This window comes from Artibeus jamaicensis, unplaced genomic scaffold (assembly GCF_021234435.1).
Source record: "Artibeus jamaicensis isolate MK-2021 breed Jamaican fruit bat unplaced genomic scaffold, CSHL_Jam_final contig_511, whole genome shotgun sequence".
NCBI lineage: Eukaryota > Metazoa > Chordata > Mammalia > Chiroptera > Phyllostomidae > Artibeus > Artibeus jamaicensis.
In genome coordinates, this window is record NW_026521866.1 from 3,689,132 (window position 1) to 3,713,704 (window position 24,573).

The following is a 24,573-nucleotide window of genomic DNA, read 5'->3' on the forward strand; positions in this document are numbered from 1 at the left end:
AAATGGCCCCAGGAGCACATGAAAACATATAGAATATTTTTAGTAATTATGGAAATATAAATGAAAACTACAATGAGATTCCACCTCCCAATATCTACAGTAGCTATAATTAAAAACAAAAAAGTGCAGTAACAAGTGTTAACAAGGATATAGAGAAACTCAAACTCTCATATACTGCCAATAAGATTATGAAATGGCATATCCACTGTGGAAAGAATTTTGATGGTTTCTTAATAAGTTAAAGAGAATTATCATATGATCAACTATTCTACTCCCAAAAGAAGTGGAAACAGGTATTCAAACAAAAATTTTTACATGCTTGTTCATAGCCAATTACTCACAATAAGGGAAAAGGTGTACATAACCAAGATGACTGACCATCAAGTGATGAATACATAAACAAAATACGGTATATCCATACAAAGGAATGAAGTACTCCTCCTATAAGTTACAATGTACAATAAACCTCAAGCACATTATGCTAAGTGAAAAAAAGCCAGATACAAAAGGTACCATATGATTCATGGGACCTTTTGTATATGAAATATCCAGAATAGATAAAGCCATAGACACAAAAAGCAGATTAAGTGGTTGTCAGGGGCTGAAGAGAGGGAAGAATGGGAATGACTGCTTCATGGTTATTTTACAGGGTGCAGCCAAGAGAGGGTCCCAAATATGGGTTTGGAATGGGGTCCAGAACTCAAGGTGTCCAGGAAATGTTAGAAAGATATATAAGATGTCCTCACCCCTTCCTTCCCACAAATGTTGAGTTGGGGGAAGGCACACATGGAACAGGAACATGGGGAGCTGTTTCCCATAGCAACAGCTTTGCAGCTAACCTCTGGCATGGTCATTTAACACATCTATAACCTTTAACTGGTTTCATAGATACGTCAAATAGCTGTGGCCATGCTTTGAGCCAGGGAGAAGGGAGACTTCCACCCAAGATGTAACTGGGAGGCAACTCTCCCTGGTTACAGTGCCTGTGTGAGAGCTTGGAGATGACTGGCTCCATGCCATGGGGCCACACCTGCCCATACTCACGATGGCAGCCCAGTAAATCTGGAAGAATAAGGAAATGCTGGCAAGTGTAGCTGATTGTGGGAGGAGTCGGAAATGGGGCTGCAGAGGAGGACTGGTGTGAGGATTTAAACTGAGAGGTGGCAGCCATTAAGGGGAGAATCACCATGTGGCTTTAGCAGAGAATCGCCACTCAGCTTTGGCAGAGTGGCACCCCTCCGCCCCAAAGCTTTGTCAAGAGAGAACCATGCAGCTCTGGCCAAGGTGGGAACCCCTGCAGCCACATGAGGGAGAACCACATGGTTTTGCCAGAGTACAGACCCCCTTGCAGCTTTGCTAAGGAGAACAACTCAGCTTGATCCTGGCCCACGACACAGCTGGTGGTGTTGGGTGTCTGAATCTACTTCTTTTCCTGAGATATGGTACCCCAAATTAGGGCAGAGGGAGAAAGAAGCACTGTGTGTGTCTGTGGGTATCCTAAAGGATTTTGATATCTTAGTGAAAACATTAGGTCACTACTTTAAGTCTGTATAGCTTTAAATAAATATTTTCTTCCCTTTTCACAAATCTCTGGCATTGAGAGATGTCTTTCCTTTGGCAGCAGACAATTTGAACCTAGTGGGAGGTCCTTTTGGTAGTAGTATATCATATCCCCTTGGCCTGTGTTCTGTAACAGTTCCTGTGTTTCTTTTTGGGATGATGAAATAATTTGGGCCTAGTGATGGAGCTGGCACAATCATGTGAATATACTAAATGCCACTGAACTCTACACTTTAAAATGGGTAATTTAATGTAAATTTTACCTTAAGAAAAGAAGAAAAAATCAGACATTTTATAAGCTTTTAATTTACTACAGGAGAAAAATAATTCTTTAAGCTTGTAAATTCTTTCCAACATGGATGCAATTATTTGTCACTCTATCACATACCTTTATTTCCCAAATACACAATCTTATCCCTCACCTGGATTGCTTTGATAATATTCAGATTTCCACACCCCAATTGAGACCTGTTAGGTCAATATCTACAAGAGGAATGTACCCTAAGTAGTTCTTAACATCAGATAAGTTTGACTACTATTTAGCACAATTATTTTCTCTGAAAAAAATAAAATGATTTACCTATATCAAGAGTGACAGGTAAAAACACTAGCGATAGGTCCAAGAGAAACGCTAATCATCTATGAAGATGCAGCAATAGTTGTTTATTTTCATCAATAACAAATTTTGAATAATTCCTTCTGGATAAAGAGAAAAATTACCTAAGATTATGTTGAGTGTTCATTCAAACAGAGAGAATAAAGTTTTAATAGGAAAACACTTTTGAAAAAGATAAAACTGCCCAGTATTGCCAACAGGAAGTATCTTATATTGTTGACTAAATTGTAAAATGGTATAATTTTCTGGAGAGAAAATTGGCAACATGTATTAAAATTTAAAATGTGTATTTGATCTATCCATCTTTGATCTATCCATCTCACTAAGAGAAATTTAAACCAATGAGATAATGGAATGAGATGTCTCTATGTGGATATTCATCACAATACTGATTAAAAAATTAACACTAGAAACAATCTAAATGTCTCTTAATAGAGACTTGTGTAGGGACTTCTGCCAAGATGAAGGTGTAGGTGGAAACACTGTGCCTCCTTGCACAACGAAGTTTAAAGACAACAAAGTTTTAGTAACAAAAACACAGCCAAAACACAGAAAACTGAACTATACGGAAGTCTGACAACAACGAATCGTTCAGCCAGACCAATATACCAGTGAAGGAGTAAGCAGTGAGACTAGCTGAGCAGGCCCCAGTGGCGGTAAGCAGCAGAGGGGACCACTACTGCCCCTCTTTGACCCCACCCTCACATACAGCATCACAACCCAGTGATGTGGGTTGCCCTACCCTGGTGAATACCTAAGGCTTCGCTCCTAATACGTAACAGGCACGAACAGACCAAAACATTATGGCTCAAGAAGAACTCAAAGCCCCAGAGCCCATAACTCTAAGCAACAAAGAAATAGCCAAACATTCAGATGCATAGTTCAAAACACTGGTGATCAGGATGCTCACAGAACTGGTTGATTTTAGTCACAAATTAGAGGAACATATGAAGGCTAAACTAATTGAAATGAAGGGAAATGCACAGGAAACCAACAGTAATGGAAAGGAAACTGGGACTCAAATCAAAGGAGTTGACCAGAAAGAGGAAAAAAAATGACCAAACAAAAAAGAATGTAGAAACAAGAATTCAAAAAAATGAGGAGAGGCTTAGGAATCTCCAGGACATCTTTAAACGTTCCAACATCCGAATTATAGGGGTACCAGAAGGGGAAGAGGAACAGCCATGAGTGGAAAACTTATTTGAACAAATAAGAAAGGAGAACTTCCCCAATCTGGCAAAGGAAATAGACTTCCAGGAAGTCTAGGAAGCTCAGAGAGTCCCAAAGAAGTTGGACCCAAGAAGGGACACACCAAGGCATATCATAATTACATTAGCCAAGATTAAAATGAAGGAGAGAATCCTAGAAGCAGCAAGAGCTAAGGGGACAGTCACCTACAAAGGAGTTCCCATCAGACTGTCAGCTGATTTCTCAAAAGAGACCTTGCAGGCAAGAAGGGGCTGGAAAGAGGTATTCCAAGTCATGAAATCCAAAGACCTACAACCAAGATTGCTCTATCCAACAAAGCTTTCATTTAGAATGGAAGGGCAGATAAAATGCTTCTCAGATAAGGTTGAGTTGAAGGAGTTCATCATACCCAAGCCCTTATTATATGAAATGTTATAGGGACTCATCTAAGAAAAAGAAGATAAAAAAGATGAACAGTAAAAGGACAGCAAACCCATAGTTATTAGCAACCACACCTAAAACAAAAAAAGTCTAAGAGGACAGCTAGATCAGGAGTAGAACCATAGAAATGGGGATCACATGGAGGGTTAGCAACAGGGGAGTGGGAGGAGGAGAAAGGGGGAGAAGTTACAGAGAAGAAGTAGCATAGATGATAGGTAGAAAATAGACAGGGGGGGCAAGAATAGTATAGGAAATATAGAATCTAAAGAACTTGTGACACATGGACATAAATGAAAGGGAGGAATAGTGGGGGAGGGGTGTGCAGGGTGGAGGTGAATGAATGGGGGGAAATAGAACACCTGTAATGGCATAATCAATAAAATACATTAAAAAAATAGAGACTTGTGTAAATAAGTCACAGTTTATGTATGCAAGGAAACACTGTAGCCATTTGAGAGAGAGAGAGACCATCTGTATTCATTCTTCACAGGAAATTATAGAGGGAAAGGGGCTACAAAACAGTACCTACAATATGATTCCCTTTGTGTATAATAATTTGTCTATCTATAAATAGGGAGGAGTCTAGAAGGAGAATTTCATCAAGATGTTGAATGGTCTATGCGGAAGACTTTTGGAAACTTTTGCTTTACTTATGCTTAAAATTTTTTTCTACACTGATCGTGTAAACAGAAAAAACAAAAACACATTTTATGGAAAATATATGCAAAAGCAGGCGTACTGCATCTGGGTACAATTACCATGTTAGTTATTGCTGATGGGTTGAAGTATATAAACTTACTGATGGCATCATCACTCTAAATACATACTCTTACTGTTCCAAGCATTTTACCTCCTGCCGATAACATCACAGAATGCTCCTTGTTACTGCCCGTAAACTGGAGATCTACCTTTGTGAGGTGCCAATGACCCTAAGATACTTTTCTTGGTGTTTTTATGGAATTTAATTTGTCTGCTAAGCTATAAACTCTGCTCTGTTTCCATAGCAATAACAAATGCTCTGCTATGATGAGTGCAGATGGCTTTGAAAGGAGTGGGGTCAGCAGTCATACATCACATTCCATGGAGCATGTGCAGAACACTTCCAGACACTGAGCAGATAGATGCATCATACTAAATTTCTAGAGGTTTGATGCAAAAAGCCCAGCCCTCTCCTGAAGAACAACATGGCTGCCTTTTGCTCATCATCTGGATCTAAACATATTTTTCAGTGTCCATCATTTTTACTTGTATGAATGCATGACCTTTTGAATTACTTGATATTTGGTCAAATCTTATTCATTCTTCAAATTCCAACTGCAAAATAATTTTTCATTGGAGCATCCCTTAACATATTAAAAAAAAGTTGGCTGCCCTTCCATTATTTTACACCCACCCTTTCATTTATTATTTTTGGTCTCCCTAACTAGATTGTGAGAATAGGATCATATATCATCTTTATATCACCAATACTTGGCACAGAACCTCATTTAAGAAATCTTTGTACATAAAATTAAAATAAATCTTTGTAAACTGAATGTAGATAGAGCCACTCCAGAAAACTGTTTGGCAGTTCTACTACATACGTACACCACTGACATTTATCCCAGAAAGAATAAAACTTAGGTCTATTAAAAAAAACCTTATGCAAATGTTCATAACAGTTTTACTTGTAATAGCCCCAAACTAGAAACAGCCTGTACGCCCTTCAGTAGGTGAATGGTTAAACAAACTATGATATGTCCATTAAGAATATTACTTAGCAACAAAGAAGAATGAATGATTGATTGATATAACTGTGATGGATCTCAAGGAATGAGCACTAAATAAAAAAACCCAATCTCAAAAAACTATATTCTGTATAGTTCCATTTCTATAAATTTATTTACATATCAAAATTAAGTAGATGGATAACATCAGTGGTTAGGGAGAGGAGAGAAGAAAGGATGCAGTTAGAAAGGGACTGCACACAGGAGACTTGTGGCTATGGAACAGTTACATATCTTGTGATGGTAGTTACATGAATCTAACATGATAAAATTTCATAGAACTGCACACACACATACGCACAAGGACAATTTCTAAGAAACAGGACAATAGTGTAAAGCCTGGGCCTCAGAAGGATTAATGTAGTAGCAATATAAAGTATTAAAATGTTTGGAAGGAGACTGAAATACAGGCAGTAAGGGGATACAAAAGGTACCTGACAAGTAACTGGATAAAACAGGGAAGGAAAAAGGATGGAAAAGAAAACTGTGCATATTTATAGAAAAAGGGGCTAACAGTAGTCATCTCTAAGTGTTGTAATTACTAAAGATTTTTCCTTTATATTTTATGCACCAAACTTTCCTATCAGAGTTTTAAAAATTGTGACAACTACTTTTATAGTCAGGAAATGTATTATTTCCTTAAAAACGTTAAGTACAGCCCTGGCTGGTGTGGCTCAGTGGATTGAGTGCTAGCCTGCAAGCCAAAGGATTGCCAGTTTGATTCCCAGTCAGGGCACCCACCCTGAAACTTAGGTATGCAGGCCAGAAACTTAAGTACATGCTTGATTGGGAACAGAACCCATAACCTTTCTGATGTATAAGACAATACTCCAACCAACTGAGCCACCCACCAAGAGCAATGATTACTTTAAATGTAAATGAATTGTGTGCTTCAATCAAAAGACATATAATGATTTACTTTGGATAAGAAAATAAGACTCTCACATATGCTGTCTATAAGAGACTCACTTGAATATAAGACATACTCAGACTGAAAGTAAAGAGATGGAAAAGATATTTCATGAGAATGGAAACAAATAAACTAAAAGCTGGGGTAGCAATACTTACTGCAGACAAAATAGACCTAAGAAACAAAATAAATGAACAAGAGAACAGAAACAGGCTCATAGATAAAGAGAATAGTTTGATGCCTACAAGATGGGATGGGGGCTTAGGGGGTGAGGTGAAAAAGTGAAGAGATTAAGAAATACAAACTAGTAGTTACAGAATAGTCACAGGCATGCAGAGTACCACATAGAGAATATAGTCAATAATACTGTAATAACCATGTATGGTGTCAAATGGGTACTAGATTTATCAGGTGATCAATTGATAAGTTATATAATGTCTAATCACTGATTGTGCACCTGAAACTAATACAACACTGTATTGTCAATTTTAATTAAAAAATATTTAAAGTTAAACAAAGAAAGATATATAAACAACTGGTATATAATTTTAAATGTTTAAATGCACTTAACAATGAAAGAAATACAGATTTTAAAAATGAAAGAGCATTTTGTCTCACTCAAACTGGTCAAACCCAAAAGATACCTACTTTGGTGAAGACATAAAAAAATGGGTAAAACTACTGTGTTATAAATAATAATTGTCACAGTATATCTTGAAGGCAATTTTGCAGTATGAGTGTAGCACACAGCACAGGTTCTAGGGCCAGGCATGAAACTGAAAATTGGGTTCTGCCTTGTAACTAGCTGTCTGAACTTGGGAAGTTACTGAGCATCTCTAAACTTCAGTTTCCTGATCGGTAAAGTAAATAGAGTTACTGAAAAGTAAATCAACATGATATGTAGCTTAAATATTATAGCATATTAAAATCAACTAACAAATAGCTCCTTAAATCTCTTTATTGTAAAACAAAATAATCTTTCATATAAAATTACTCATTAAATTTTCTCAAAAATGTATATATAATTTATTAATTCATTCAACAACTCTCTGGCAATGTATTAGGTACATGCTCTAGTCATGGGGGATATGAAAGAACGCATTTTTCTATATTTATAAGGGAGACAGATAGTAAATCTGATAATGCATGGCAATGTGAGCTTTCCAAATATATGGGAAACGACTTTTCCAATGGAGGGATATTTAGGCAGAAACCTGAAAAGTAACAAGGCAAATAATGAAGAAGTGTGTGGAAAGAGAGCTCCAAGAGTGAGAACAGCAAAGATTTAGCTACAGGACCATGTGAAGCACTTTTATGACAGTGGCAGTGACCAGGGTGGCTAAAGAGGGGAAACCAGCATGGAAGGGTGGTGGAAGGTGAGGTATGAGAGGTACACGGAACCAGGCTCTACGGGGCTTGAAGGCCAAGATAAGGACATGGAGTTTATTCTGTTTGATGAGTAACAGCGGAAGGTTCTGAGCAGGGCAATAATATCACATTTTACTTTTAGGAGGTTTTACTCTAGCTGTTCTGGGGAAAAATCAGACTGAAAAGAGGCAAAAGTGAAAGCAGGAAAACAGTTCGAGACAGTTGTAATAGTCTGGATGAGAGATGATGGTATGGTGGTGGTTCGGAATAGAGGGCATCTGAAGCAGAGGGAGTAAGAAGTTGTCAGATTCAGGACCTATTTCGAACACAGAGCTAATCAGGATTCCACTTCTAAGAACTTAATTCAAGGATTTAATTATAGCTACTCAACAAGATTTACATACAAGGTTACAAAAAACAGGATGCTGATAACTGAATACAAATTGATTAGTTTAATGAACTCTGGATCAGCCATAAACTAGAAAAGATGAAGTCATTTAGAAATGATGATTTTGACTATATAATGACAAGAGAAAATGTTCATAATATGTTAAATGAAAATAACAGGTTACAAGCAAAGTCTCCAATATTAATCTATATTGTCCAAATGAAATTTATAGAAAAAATCTGAAGGTTACACACAAGCATGTTAGTAAAATTTCTCTCTGGCTTGTGGAATCACATGTTTGTAACATTTTCCTTTGAGTTTCTGCATTTTCCAAAATAACCATATATTACTTTGATGAGAAAAAAACATTTTAAAGTATAATATTGCAAAGAACATTTTTCTTTTTCTATTCCTTTTTTCTTTATTTTTATTATAATTTTTAAAAAATTGTTTTTCAAGTACAGTTTTCTGCCCTTCCCCCCACCCCTCCGCACCACCCCAGCCCTCTCCCCCTCCCTCCATTTCCACCCCCCTTGCTGTTGTCCATATGTGCTTTATAATTGTTCTTGTAAACCCTTCACTCTTTTCCCCCTTTATTCTACTCTCCTCTCCTCTCCTTTCTGATCACATTTTCAACAAATAAGGTTACTAAAGAATATGCACTGGAATCCATTAACACTTTGTTACTTACCATCACTTTTCGCAAAGTGTATCTTTTGGATCGAATGTCATCCATCAGCATTTCATAGGGAGTGAGCTGATATTCAATGGGCAAAGGGTTGTACTGCCGCTCTTGGACCTTTTTAAGTTTTACTCCATTCCGCAAATCCCTCATCACCTGTACCCAGAATCGAGCCTGAAAGTACCAATGGTGGAGAGACATGAATGAATTTACTAGTTTCCTATAAGTACCTAGAGTCATACAGAAAAAAAATTAAGAGCTTAGATTATAAAACACTGAGAAAAAACAAACAAAAACAATTAAAAAATTAAATTTTAGGATACTACCAAGTGGGTCAAAAGCTGGTAGGGAATCCACAACCTGTGACTGGTGAAAACACCTGCATATAAATCCTCACTAATCCAGTGTGGTAGACATTGATGGCCTCAGTTCTTCAGGCCTCCTTGTGTGTACGTACACTGTTATGTAGCTTTCCTCACTTAAAAGGAAGACTGTATTTCTCACACTGTGACTTTGGGTTTGGTTATATGATTTGTGTGGCCACTAAAATAGTAATGAATATGACATGACCAAAGGCTTCAAAATCAAATGCACAGTGGATTGTCATCATGCCTGGATTGGCATGGTGCCCACTGACACAATCACCTAGAAGAATGAGACATACATAGAGTGGAGTTAGTACAACTCAACTGCTCTGCAAACTCATGAGTAAAATGTGTTATTGCCTAATGCCACAGTGATTATGTAGTGTTTAGTTATAAAGCATTATAGTGACCACAGTAAATTGATATAACCACCTACTAGCTATTTGACATCCAGCAAGCTGATTCAACTTTCAGAACGATGGCTTCCTCATTAATAAAAGAAAATGGTACTTCATAATTTGTTCAGAAGATCAGAGATGTTCGCTACACAGAAAATGTGTTCTGTACACAAAAACCCTCAAAATTGACCATTTTTGTTATCTTTACATAAATTATTTAATATCAATTTTCTTATCTACAAATAGTAAGTATATCCCTCAAGAGAACAAGATTATATATGAACTACCATATTTTTTGTACCATAAGACACACCGAGGTTTTAGAGGAAAATAGGAAAAAATTGTGAAGCAAAAAATACAGTTAAATACTTAATAATATAAGTAACAATTTATTTCATCAATGTAAATATAAACAGAACTCAATAGTAGCATTAACAACCATTATTCTTCCCTAAATTGAGGGGGTCGTGTGTCTTACAGTCCAAAAATGCAGTACTTCTAACACATATTAAATATATATATTATTATATGTTAGGCCTTTTGTAATCCTGCTTATAAGCTACAGTATTATAGTCTCTATTTCACTGAAGAGTGGATCAATATGATATTTAACTGACATATAGTTTTTAAAAAATTAATAACTGATTCAAATAGCTACTTAAATATATTAAAAATCAAGAATTGTGTATATAAAATAACTGATTTTCTCAAAAATATTCTCAAAAATAATTTGTGATTAAAAAGGAAGTATATCATTTCTTATTCCACAAAGGTTTTGAGTATTTAATATTAAGGTATATTCATACAGAACTGTCCAAAACGTTTGGTGTTTCTGGGTCACAACAGAAGAAGAGTTGTCTTGGGCGACATATTTAATACACAAATACTAACATAAACAAAAAAATCTCATAATGTTTTAAGTAAATTTATGATTTTATGTTGGACCACATTCATAGCCATCCTGGGCTGCATGCAGCCTGCACATAGCAGGCTGGACACCCCTGCTTCGAACATCTTCTAAAATGCTCCTTTTAAAAATAAATTCTTACATTCTGCCATTAAAGACATTCTAATATATCCCTAAAATACTTAGGTTTCTCTCTTGGGAATGCTGTTATGCCAACTTCTCTACTTTTCTTACTTGTCCTTTAAAATCCAGCTGAAGTAAAATCTCATCTTTTAAAAATATTGTCTCTTCTCGCAACTTCTTCAAGCTTTAAGAAAACCTGACACACAAAATTTAGAATTCTTGAAATAGATAAATTAGGGGATGATCACTCACATAGCTTTTGCTATATATGAAAGGATTAAAACAGATTTGTTTTATGTAGCCAGCTCTTTACATATTATTGTTTGGCAAAATTTTAAATATGACTTTTAAAAATTAAAATCATGGATGTTATAAAATAATGCACAACTGTCACTGTATGTATTCCCAGAGTTTACCATTTCCCCCTTATTCCACTAGGAATATTCTCATGTATCAATCCAGCCATTCAAGAAATTCTGATTCTTCTTCATGCTATTCATTTCATTCTAATCTTTCTAGGTAATTCATTTTAATGGTCTTATGAGAAAGAAGTTGGTGACTGAGGTGAATATAACTCTCTTTAAAGTTAGTGCATCTCTTGTCAGTGGTCATGCTACTTTTTAAATGAGGCTGACATACGGCAATAAAATTTTTACTTCAAGTTTATACTAGATATTTGCTAACTTCTGAACACCTGAGTTATTTATCTGGCTTTAATATTCAGAAAAACAAATTTTAAAATTTAATAGCGAAGATGAAATACACCTAGATCAACACTACCAGAGTAGTCGCCTATACAAAGAAAACTTGATAATCAATATTACTGTAAAATGACAAATAATATTAGCTTATAAGACAACATAAGGTATTTGTCTTTAACCTTATTTTTTATATATGTTTTATTGATTATGCTATTACACTTGTCCCAATTTTCCCCCTCTGTCCCCCTCCAACTGGTACCGCCATTTCCTCTGGCAATCCCCTCCCCCTTAGTTCATGTCCATGGGTCATACATTTAAGTGTTTTGGCAACTCCATTTCCTATACTGTTCTTAACATTCTCCTGTCTATTCTGTACCTACCTATTTGTACTTCTTAATCCCTGCACCTTTCCCCCATTGTCTCCTCTCCTCCTCCCAGATGATAACCCTTCAAAGGAGTCCATATCTATGATTCTGTTTCTGTTCTGTTTATTTGCTTAGCTTGTTTTTTAGATTCAATTGTTGACAGCTGCAAATTTATTATAATTTTACGTTCATAGTTTTGATCTTGTTCTTAAAAAAGTTCTTTTAACATCTCATATAATAAGAGCGTGGTAATGATGAATTCCTCTAATTTTACCTTGCCTATGAAGCATTCTATCTGCCCTTCAGTTCTAAATAATAGCTTTGCTGCATAGAGTAATCTTGGATGTAGGTCATTGCTTTTTATCACTTTGAATGATTTTTGACAGTCCTTTTCTTTCTAGCTTGCAAAATTTCTTTTGAGAAATTAGCTAACAGTCTTATGAGAACTCCCCTGGCAGGTAACTCTCTGCTTTTCTCTTGCTGCTTTTATCTTTATCCTTTGGCATTTTAATTATGATGTGTATTGGTGTTGTCCTATTTGGGTCCATCTTGTTTGGAACACTCTTTGCTTTCTGGACTTGAATGTCTATTTCCTTCACCAAATTGGGTAAGTTGTCTTGTGTTATTTTTCAAATAATTTTTAAATTTCTTGCTCTTTCTCTTCTCCTTCCAGCACCCCTATGATTCAAATGTTGGTATATTTGAAGTTATCCCAGAGGTTCCTTTCACTAACCTTGTTTTTTTTTTAATTCTTTTTTTCTTCTTGCTATTCTGATTGGATATTTTTTTCTTCCTATGTTCCAAATTGTTGATTTGATTCTTGACTTCATTTCCTCCACTGTTGGTTCCCTGTAAATGTTTCTTATTTCACTTAGTATAATGTTCATTTCTCCCTGGGTCTTTTGTATGCTGTTAAAGTGCCCAATGAATTCCTTGAGCATCCTAATAACCAGTGTTTTGAACTCTGCATCTGATAGATAGCTTAACTCCATTTTGTTTACTTCTTTTTCTGGAGTTTGGTTTAGTTCTTTCATTTGGGCCATACTCCATCTCCTCATTTTGGCAGCCTCTCTGTGTTTGTTTCTATCCATTAGGTATAACTGCTTTAACTCCTTGTTTTAGTAGTGTAGCCTATTGTAAAAAAGTGCACAGGTAAGTTGTATGAGGTAGAGCCCAGGGCAACCCATGTGAACCAGGCTGATGGAGTCTCCAATATGGAGTCACTGCTTTGTGACCCTGTGTTGGAGAGGGCTCAGAAAGGAGAAAATGCTGCTGCCTGGCTTCTGGAGTTTTGTCTGGGAGGAAAGTGTCTTCTGGCACTTGCTCTGATGTGAGACACTTCTATCTCTTCCTGTATACCACTGATACTCTTACAGGTTCTGCCCCAGTGCTGAAGATAAGAGGGAGTGAGTCTATGAAAGTCCTAAGTCCCTTGTGGGCCCTTTAAAGGTGACTGCTAAGACTAATGAAGTTTCTTCCACTGCCCCAACCCCCACTGATTTTTACAGCCAGAAGTTATGGGGACTTATCTTCCTGGTACTGGAAATCTGGGCTGAGTGGTCTGATGTATGCTGGGATCCCTTGCCCCCAATATCCCTCCCGACTTTTATTCACTACATATGGGTGTGGGACCACCCATTCCACATCTCTATGTCTCTGCCCCTCTTACCCTCCTGGATGAATGTGGTTTTTTAAGTATATCTTATTGATTGTGCTATTATAGTTGTCCTATATTTTTTCTCTTCTTTATCTTCCTCTGCCCTGTATTCAACTGCCCTCCAGCATCCCTCCTGCCTTAGGTTCATATCCATAGGTCACCATATAAGTTCTTTGACTTCTCCATTTCCCATACTATCCTTAACCTCCCCCTGTATATTTTATGCCTACCGCTTATGCTTCTTATTCCCTGTACCTTTCACCCTATTCTTCCCCCTCCCTGCTGTTAATCTTCCACATAACCTACATTTCTGTGATTCTGTTCCTGTTCTAGTTGTTTGCTTAGTTTGTTTTTGTTTTAGGTTCAGCTTATGATAGTTTTGAGTCTGCTGTCATTTTACTGTTCCTGGTTTTGATCTTCTTCTTTTTCTTAGGTAAGTCTCTTTAACATTTCATATAATAAGGGCTCAGTGATGGTGAACTCCTTTAACTTGACCTTATGTGGGAAGCACTTGATCTGCCCTTCCATTCTAAATGATAGCTTTGCTGGATAGAGTAATCTGGGATGTAGGTCCTTGTCTTTCCTGACTTTGAATACTTTCCAATCACTTCTTGCCTGTAAGGTTTCTTTTGAGAATTCAGCTGATAGTCTTATGAGAACTCCTTGTAGGTAACTGTCTCTTTTCCTCTTGCTACTTTTAAGATTCTCTCCTTATCTTTAATCACGGGTAACTTAATTATGATGTACCCTTGGTTGTGCTCCCTTGGGTTAAACTTCTTTGGCACTTTGAGTTTCCTAGACTTCCTAGAAGTCTATTTCCTCTGCCAAATTGGGGAAGATCCCCTTCACTATGTTTTCAAATAAGTTTTCAGTTTCTTGCTCTTCCTCTTCTCCTTCTGGCACCCCTATGGTTTGAATGTTGGAACATTTAAAGTTGTCCCAGAGGTTCCTCAGCCTCTTCTCTCTCTCTCTCTCTCTTTTTTAATTCTTGTTTCTTCATTCTGTTCCAGTTGCATGCTTATTTCTTCCTTCTGGTCCAAATCATTGATTTTAATCCAGGTTTCCTTCCTTTCACTGCTGGTTCCCTGTATAGTTTTCTTTATTTCACATTGTATAGCCTTAACTTCTTCCTTTATTTTGTGTCTGTACATGATCATATCTGTGAGCATCCTGATTACCAGTGTTTTGAACTCTGCATCTGATAGGTTGGCCATCTCATTGTTGATTAGCTCTTTTTCTGCAGTTTTGATGTGTTCTTTTATTTGGGCCATATTTTTTTGTCTCATCACACCTGTTACATTTGTAAGGGGTGGAGCCTTAGGTATTCACCAGTGTGGGGCAACCTACTTTGCTGAGTTGTGGCACTGTATGTGAGTAGTGGTCAGAAAGAGAATAATGCAGCTTGCTTGGCCCTTGTTCCACTTTCAGTCACTTCCCCTGCTATAGACAGGGAATGGGCCCTTCTGTTGCTGATTTCAGGCTGGGTGGGTTTATGAACCTTCTAGGACCCTGTGGGCCCCTCCAAAAAACTCTCCTGTGAGACTGGCAGTTTCTCCCACCACCACAACCACTACAGTTTTTAACAGCCAGGGGTTTTGAAACTTTATTTTCTGGTTGCTAGAATCCTGTATTGCACAGTCTGTCTCGCTCCCCAATTGTTCCTTCTGGTTTATCTGCACAAGAATGTGGGACCACCTGGCCCACTAGCTATAACTGTGACTTCTTTAATTCATTGGTTGTCAGACTTCTACACAGCTCAGTTTTCTGGCAATTCTGGGTGCTATCTGTTTTGTAATCTAGTTGTCATTTTTGCTGTGGTCATGTGAGGAAGTGAGCCAATTTTCCTATGCCTTCATCTTGACCAGATGTCTCCTATTTTTAAACCTTACTCTTTCTTTAATGTTCCAGGTTAATATCTTTCCAAATATCTCAGTAAAGATACTAAATAAATTAAGACTACTGCAAATAGGAAATACCAAAGTGACCATGTACAGATGATCTGATAAACAATGGAATAAAACTTGGCAATAATAAAAAAAAAAAACCCCTACTGATATAGGCAACCACATGGATAAAGTTTTTTTTTAAATTATGCTAAATGAAATAAGCCAAGAAAAACCAGTACATACTACTGATTACATTTATATGTTTCAGAAAATGCAAACTAATCTATACGACAGAAAGCAGATCACTGCTTCCTTGGAAACTACAGAAGAAGGAGGAGTATAAAAGGGTATGAGGAAACTTTGCAGAGTGATAGATAGGCTCATTATTTTGATTGTGGTGATAGTTTCATTAGTATGTATGCATATATGCGTATGTCAAAATTTATCACCTTGTACTTTTTAGGTTTGTGCATTTATTGTATGTTGGTTATACTTTAATAAAGCTGCTAGAAAAGAATATGGCAAATGTTAAAATCTAATATGATCAAAAGCAAGCTGTTCATATCCCCCAAATCTATATCTTTTGCTACTCCCTCATTCAATGATGCTACTCTGTAACTTATTTATCCAGTGTACTTCAGAAAAATCAGAATCCTCAAATGTGCCTTCCTGATGACACTGAATATACCTCGGTCTCTCTGACATTCACTGCCCTGTCCATGAGGCCAACATGCATCTCTGATTCTAAACATATATGAGAGCAAGGATTCAAGTATCTAGAACCAGGTGAGAAAAACAGTAGTATGTCACAGGAATAAACTGCCATCATCTCTTCTAGAAGTTTGTCTTCTGTTTTATGAAGGCAGAGACTCCATATTATTCATTCTACATTCCCAGGGCCCAAATCTTGTAACTATTCATTAAATAAATAAGTGTATAGTACTATACTATAGTTTTATACCTTATTCTGAAACAGAGCTTAAACTGTGACTTACAAGAGTATGCTAAAGTTTTATTATAATCAGAAAGGTCATAGCCCTGGCTGGTGTAGCTCAGTGGATTGAGCACGCGCCTGTGAACCAAAAGATCACGATTTGATTCCCTGTCAGGGCACATGCTTGGGTTGCAGGCCAGTTCCCAGCCGGGGCCAGTTCCCAGCAGGGGATGCACCAGAAGCAACCATATATTGATATTTCTCTCCTTCCCTTCTAAAGATAAATAAATAAAATTTTTTTAAAAAAGAAAGGTCAATATTTTAAAACACCAAAAATCCCCAGAGAAATTAGAGTAATTCTAATAAAATCAGATAGTTTTTAAAAATAGGGAACTGATATTTCCTCTAATGTAAGACCAGGCATTCAAATTCAGGTAATGTCAATTCGTACTATAGTCCTTAACAACCAGCTATAATATTTCTTCAACACTAAACATAACAGGAAGAATATCCAGCTATCTTACCCAGTCAATGTTTTTCAGCTCTTCCAGATCTGTATGTGATTCATCATTCTTTTCCATTTCTTGAATCTTCTTAAGATTCTGCCAGTTGAAATAAAAATATTTGGCATGAAAATTTCATTAAGTTATCTCCTCAAATTAAAACTGGTAATGAATACCTTAAGATAAAATATAAACAAAAGTGTTATTGAAGGAGGTAGTTCAAATAGCAGGTTCAACACAATAACCAATTCTTCAGGGAAACCTTTCCTTCCTCCTTGACCAAGCCAAATTTTCCTGTTATAGTATTTTATAGCACCATAAACCTTTCCTCTACAATTCTTATCAACACTAATTTTATATGTGTTTGTGCCTTCCCACTACACTTCATGACTCAGATTTCTGTTCTCAGAAGCTAATATAAGCACAGTAACTTTTCTGATGATCAACATATATTTGTCAAGTGATTTAATGAATAAACTTCAATATATAAAATGTCTTTTATACATTTTAAATTTATACATATATATTGAAAAATAGTTATCACAATAAGGTTAGTTACACTTCTATCACCTCATCTAATTATCTTTTTTTAAATGGTAGGAATATTCAAGATCCATTCTCTTTACAACTTTCAAGTATATAATACAATGTTGTTAACTATAGTCCCCATGCTGTACACTAGATCCCCAGAACTTATTCATCTTAAAACTGGATTTTTGTACCCCTTGCAATTGCATTAATTCAACATTTGCAATTTAAAAAAATCTTGATTGGTAAAACATACATTCACATATTATTGATAAATGTGTGTTACATCATTCCTACTCACAATAACTCAACTGTAATATATTTTGTTAAATGTATTTGCCTAAATGTATTTGGCCCAAGTTTAAATGTACTGTATGACACTTAGCTTGTTTTATATGAAAATAACAAATATTTAACATAAAATATTTCTAAACTATTTATTTTTAGATTCTCTACATCTCAGATTAACCATCTGCAAAATAAGAATAACACCACCTGTTTTTCGGTACTTAGTAACACATAGGAGTAAAATGCACATAAAGAATAAAATTACTATGACTTGAAGAAAAGGTGGTATAAATAAGGCATTGTTTCCTCTTTACCTAGGAAAGAAATTAGGTGAAATGCATATTTGTTTCAGAATGTTTCCATAATTATTATTTAAAAAAATTTTGTAAATCCTCACCCAATGATATGTTTATTGATTTTAGAGACAAAGGAAGAGAGATAGGGATGGGGGAGGGGTGAGGCAGAGAGGAAGGTGGGAAGAGAGAGAGCAGAAGAGAGAGAGACAGCCAGAGAGAGAGAGAGAGAGAGAATATCAATATGAGAGAGAATCAGCAACTGGTTGCCTTCCATATGCTCCTGGACTGGGGATCAAATCTGCAACCTAGGTATGTCCTCTGACCAGGAATCAAACTTGTAACCTTCTGGTGTAGGGGACAAAGTTACAACCAGGTGAGCCACCTGGCCATGGTCATAATTATTTTTAAAAGAGAAAAGTCAGGTTTTCTGCTTGTGACTATGAAATAAGATACTTGCCACTCATGAATCATGGCCTAAGTTTCCTCTTTGAGCCTCTTGTGCCCCAACTTTAAAAGGAAGATACAACCATCTACATTACAATGCCGTATTTAAAATATAATCAGTCAAGCATAGCAGAACCTTGCATGTACAGCCTCTGGGGAAAAGGAACTCCTACAGGATGCATATCCTGATTCTTCCCTGTACTGTCCCAGCCCTGTCTCTTTGCATTCCAGTGCCTTGCTCTATTCCACTGGTCTTGACTGCTGTTCTTGGCTGTAGTAGGATGCTAAGGGCAGCTAACAAGTGCCAAGCCTTTGGGTAACCATCATTTAACACCAACCATAACCCATGTTACAGGGGAAATTTAAAGCACATAAATACTAACTAAGATATTTGAGGTCTCCTCAAAAGTGAGTGGTGGAATGAAAGTAAAGTAGGTGGAAACAAGGGTCTCAGACATGAGGTAAGATGTGTGGAAGGGACTCCAGACAATGAGAATGATCCTGTTGGCAAAATAAGTGTCCTGATACAGCCCCCAGTGACTTAGATAATTCCTAGGAAAGCAGCTAAGTAAAGTACTACTTTATTTTTGCTAAAATAAATATGTATGAATTGATAAATTACACAAGAAAAAAGAACAGAATTTATGTATTGCAACTGATTTGCAGATAATGGGTACCTAACATCTGGTGTGGTATTATGTCAAAATCTCAGTAATAATCATGACATTATTACTAAATTAGGACTCTCAGTGTTCTATTTTTAAAGATGTACCAGATGTACTGGTATATACAACGTTTCTGATCTCTATTTTTCTAGGGATTATTAGTTATCTTTTAATAAATCACTGATAAAACCATAGTTTTCAACCCAAGTCCACAATCAAAGAAGTATCAAAATCAGAATTGAGCAGCAGACCAAAAAGGAGAGGCTCACATTTATTGTGTTTCTAGATGACTACAACCCAGGCTCCATCCCCCAAAGAATGAAAGAATACATTGTTCTATTGACTAGAAGAGTCTTGATTCTGTTCTTTTTAAACAATTAAAATGGTGAAAGAAAAGACTTGCAGGAGGTGAACTGCCTCTGGGCACCCTAAGACTGTGACATCCATCAGCAGCAGCACTCTCCCTTCCCCCGTCAAAAACAAAATGAAAGCGGAGAAAAAGTACCTCAGCTCTATTTCCTCACACTCCATCCAGCTTTAGAGCACTCACACTAGCTGTTCTCTCTCCCACAAGGCTTTACCCAAATATCCACATAGCTAATTCCCGCCCATCCTCACTCTTACTCAGATATCACCTTCTCAATGTGCCCTACCCTGACCATCCTATATAAATGTCAAGCCCCATGCCCTGGACTTTTTCCGAAGAGACCTCATATAAAGCTGATTATTTTACCTACAGAAGAAACTGAACAAATGGTGCTTTTCACAGAGTGACTTTAACTTCATTTTTGTATACATAAGTTCAGAACTCAACTATTTTCCCAAATACCCTGATTTTTTTTTTTTTGCTGCAAGCATGTCTTTCCACACAGCTACTTCACAAGTTCTCTTATCATATTATCTGTTATAAATATCTTCAAATTCCAAACTCTGTAATCCTGGGATGATTCCATAATAACCAGATAACTGTAAGAAAATCCCAGGAAAACCATTTTTTCTCCCTCGAACTGCCACATAGCTCTTTTTGTATGTGTAAGATATAGAGTTGGAACATGAACCTAACTCATTATTACAGCTCAGCCTCAGCATAAGGATCTCACATTGTGAGAATACTCACCAGATTTCACCAGCTGCTAATGGAAATCATTACAAAAGAGCTTTCGAGAAGGGGCAGCTGAGTATATTGGACTCTAGACCCTCCACACATTCTCCTCTCTCTCTGCAGCTCCACTTTTGCACCCACCCCTTTAAGTATGTTGCAAATCTGTTATTTTCTTTGAACAAAATGTTCCACCACTTAAAATCATTGCTTTGAAAAATAAAGTATAATGCCTTTAAATTCTAATTTAAATTAGAATTTTCCACATTAAAAAACTGTATATCAATGAAGAGAAATACAAAGGAATTAGTTTATCAGATAAAATGCATTCAAAACAAGTCAAGTTAAAGAGTAGTATTTAATAGGTCAAAACTCTTGATCTATTATTTCCAAGAAACAAAAAACATGATCAGGAGATTCCACTTACATTATAGTCAAAATGCTTTGCATGATTGACGATCATATAAGTGTAAAATTGTCATCTCATAATAAGAAAACTGTAAACTAAAACTATGAGAAAAATGTGCACTTATGACTTAAAAAATATTGTGAAGAGGTAGGAAAATGTCACACATTTCTAAGGAGAATATCAATTAGTAAATTTCTATGGAGGAGAATTTCATAATATTTTATGAAAATTATAAATGCAAGGACTTCCGCCAAGATGGAGGCGTAGGTGGAAACACTGTACCTTCTCACACAACCAAGTTTAAAAACAACAAAGTTTTAGCAACAAAAACTCAGCCAAACCACAGAAAATTGAACTATACGGAAGTCTGACAACAACAAACCATTCAGCCAAACCGGTAAGAGGGGCAGAGCCAGCAGCAGAGTGGGGTCGGCCAGGAAAGATCCACCAGAGCAACCCAGGTGCGTGACCCAGGTGCACCAGCAGCCTTGGGCGTATCCCAGGTGTGGAGAAGCAGCACGTGGACCCACTGAGGGCTGACCATGGTCACACATTCACATGCAGATAAACTGGAGAAGGAGCGAGCAGTGAGACAGACCATGCAGGCCCCAGTGGCAGGAAGCAGCAGAGGGGACCACTATTGTCCCTCTCTGACCCCACCCCCACATACAGTGTCACAAACCAGCGACATGGGTGGCCCTGTCCTGGTGAACAACTAAGGCTCCGCTCTTCATACATAACAGGCACGAACAGGCCAAAACATTATGGCTCAAGAAGAACTCAAAGCCCCAGAGCCCATAACTCTATGCGACAAAGAAATAGCCAAACATTCAGATGAACAGTTCAAAACACTGGTGATCAGGATGCTCACAGAACTGGTTGATTTGAGTCACAAATTAGAGGAACATATGAAGGCTAAACTAATTGAAATGAAGAGAAATGCACAGGAAACCAATAGTGATGGAAAGGAAACTGGGACTTAAATCAAGGGAGTGGACCAGAAGGAAGAAAAAAAGACCAAACAAAAAAGGATGAAGAAACAAGAATTCCAAAAAATGAGGAGAGGCTTAGGAACCTCCAGGACATCTTTAAACATTCCAACATCCAAATTATAGGGGTACCAGAAGGGGAACAAAAACAGCCACGAGTGGAACACTTATTTGAACAAATAATAAAGGAGAATTTCCCCAATCTGGCAAAGGAAATAGACTTCCAGGAAATCCAGGAAGCTCAGAGAGTCCCAAAGAAGTTGGACCCAAGAAGGAACACACCAAGGCACATCATCATTATATTAGCCAAGATTAAAATGAAGGAGAGAATCCTAGAAGCAGCAAGAGATAAGGGGACAGTCACCTACAAAGGAGTTCCCATCAGACTGTCAGCTGATTTCTCAAAAGAGACCTTGCAGGCAAGAAGGGGCTGGAAAGAGGTATTCCAAGTCATGAAATCCAAAGACCTACATCCAAGATTGCTCTATCCAGCAAAGCTTTCATTTAGAACGGAAGGGCAGATAAAGTGTTTCTCAGATAAGATCAAATTCAAGAAGTTCATCATCACCAAGCCCTTATTATATGAAATGTTAAAGGGACTTACCTAAGAAAAAGAAGTTAAAAAGATGAACAGTGAAAGGACAGCAAACTCACAGTTATCAACAACCACACCTAAAACAAAAGCAAACTAAGAGGACAGCTAGATCAGGAGCAGAACCATAGAAATGGAGATCACATGGAGGGTTAGCAACAGGAGTGGGAGAAGGAGAAGGGGGGAGAAGGTACAGAAAATAAGTAGCATATATGGTAGGTAGAAAATAGATAGGGAGAGGGCAAGAATAGTATGGGAAATATAGTCTAAAGAACTTGAGACACGTGGTCATAAACTAAAGGGGGGAATGGTGGGGGGGTGTGCAGGGTGGAGGGGAATGAAGGGGGGAATAGAACAACTGTAATGACATAATCAATAAAATATATTTTTAAAAATTATAAATGCACATTTCATTTGACAAAGCAATTTTACTTTTAGGAATCTGTCCTACGTATATGATCACATCTATGAGAAATAAATTACAAACTATGCATGGCAGCATTTTTTTGTAATAGCAAAAGACTGGAAATGACTTAATGGTTGTCAATAGAATGTTGACTTAATCAATTATATTATGTCCGCATAACAAAGTATTATGAAGACATAGTAAATTATCTCCTAAGACATAGGAAGGTTTTGAATAGCATAAATGAAATGAAAAATATTGATTTTTTATTATACACAAACTATCTCCATAAGGACAAAGAAGAAATCAACAATATTTATTGCCTGTGGGAACTGTGTAGCTAGGAAACAGAAATAGAAGGTACTCCTGGAGTATGAACCATGTAAATTTTTTATTTGTTAAAGTAAGTCAATTAAATTGGGGGCTTCCGAAGATGGTGGCATAGGTAAATGAGTTATTCTCTTTCTCTCATAATCACATCAAAATTACAACTAACCTATAGAACAACCATCATGCATGGTCTTCTGAAATATGGCTGAATAGCAGTCCTATAACTAAGAATATAAAGAAGTCACATTGAGACTGGTATTAGGGGTGGAGACATGGAATGAGATAGTCCCAAACCCAGAAGAGATGGTTAAAAATCAGAAGGGACATCTTGGCTGCAGAGGTGCCCCCTGAGGAGCAAATCATGCCAACCCCATACAAGGCATCCCAACCCAGGGTGCCACAGCAGAAAGAGAGGTCCTCAAACTTCTGGTTATGAAAACAAGCAGAGATTGTGGCAAAGTGGGAAGAAGGTCTTCTGGAATCCCAGGTGCTCCTCTTAAAGGTCCTGTGCACAAACTTACTCAAACTCAGTCATTCTCTACTCCAGCACTGGGGAAGTAGCTCAAAAGCCACCATGACATAAATGGAAAAACTGAAATTATCTGGTTTTGAGGCAAGTATTGGAGGGTCAACTTTCTCTCAGACAGAAGGGCTGAGCCCTCCCACAGACAGCCAGAAGGCAGGCCCCATATCTGAGTTTCTATCAACCTCACTAATGCTGGTCACCCCACCTTGCTGATTCCTGAGACCTTATCCCATCTGAATTTGGGCTCATCCAACACTTAGTCAGTGGCTTTCCAATACAAAAAGCTTAGCTCATGCTGTGGACTTTCCTGATCTATCAAAAATTTACAAACCCCAAACAAGTAGCACCTGGCCTTGGATAGCCCTATTGCTAAGTGACCCTAGGCCTGGCACTAGTGGCAGCTGGCCTTGGTTAGCAGCTTGACCTTTCCTGGGCACCTCCAGCCAGTACAAGCAACAGCAATCTGCAGATTGCTCTGTAGCTCATGCCAGGTGGCACAGGTTGGGCACAGGCAGTGGCTGATCTAGAACTGCACCTCAATGGAGGTGCCAGCTTCAGACCATGCTGGAAAGCCACCCAATTAGCTCCATGAGTGGCACACTTATGGGGTGAATACACTGGGCATCAGAGCCCTGCTGAAGTGAGTCCTGCAGCACCTCCATAAATAGTTCTCACGACAGCTCTGTCTAGGGGTACACCTTCCCCTTGACATGCCAACAACAATCAAGGCTCAAATATAAAAGGAGGGTATACAGAGCCCACACAGAGGGCTCACCTCAAGTTTCCAGTTCAGTTGATTGAGGAGGCTGTGCCACCAGACCCTATAAGACACCTAGTATCAAAGGCCACTCTACAAAGCCCAGGAGGTGCAGCAGCTCTACCTAATACATAGAAAGCAACATTGAGAGGCAGCCTAAATGAGGAGACAAAGAAACATGTCCCAAATGAAAGAACAGAATACTCCATGGAAATAACTAAACAAAATGGAGAAAAGCAATCTACCAGATGCAGAATTCAAAACACTGGTTATAAAGATGTTCATTGAATTGGGAGAAGCATAGATTAACTTAGTGAGAACATTAAACAAAGTGATAGGAAACATAAAAATAAAGATAGGAAACATAAAAAAGAACCAGTCATAAATGAAGAATTCACTAACTGAAATGAAGAATAATTTACAGGGAATCCACAATAGAATAGATGAAGTCAAGAATGAAATTAGAAGTTTGGAAGAGGAGGAGGC

At 37.4% G+C, this 24,573-nt stretch overlaps 1 protein-coding gene across 3 annotated transcripts in view; it reads right to left on the reverse strand.

Annotated features, from left to right (window-relative positions):
- SPIRE1 (spire type actin nucleation factor 1) overlaps positions 1-24,573 on the reverse strand; it is a 310,943-nt gene that overhangs the window by 99,543 nt on the left and 186,827 nt on the right. For all 3 annotated transcript variants that reach the window (XM_053668835.1, XM_053668836.1, XM_053668837.1), the window contains exons 5-6: positions 16,780-16,857; positions 8,929-9,093 (exon numbers count right to left, since the gene is read on the reverse strand). In XM_053668835.1, the coding sequence (XP_053524810.1) occupies positions 8,929-9,093; positions 16,780-16,857 (243 nt within the window). The remainder of the gene's footprint in view (positions 1-8,928; positions 9,094-16,779; positions 16,858-24,573) is intronic.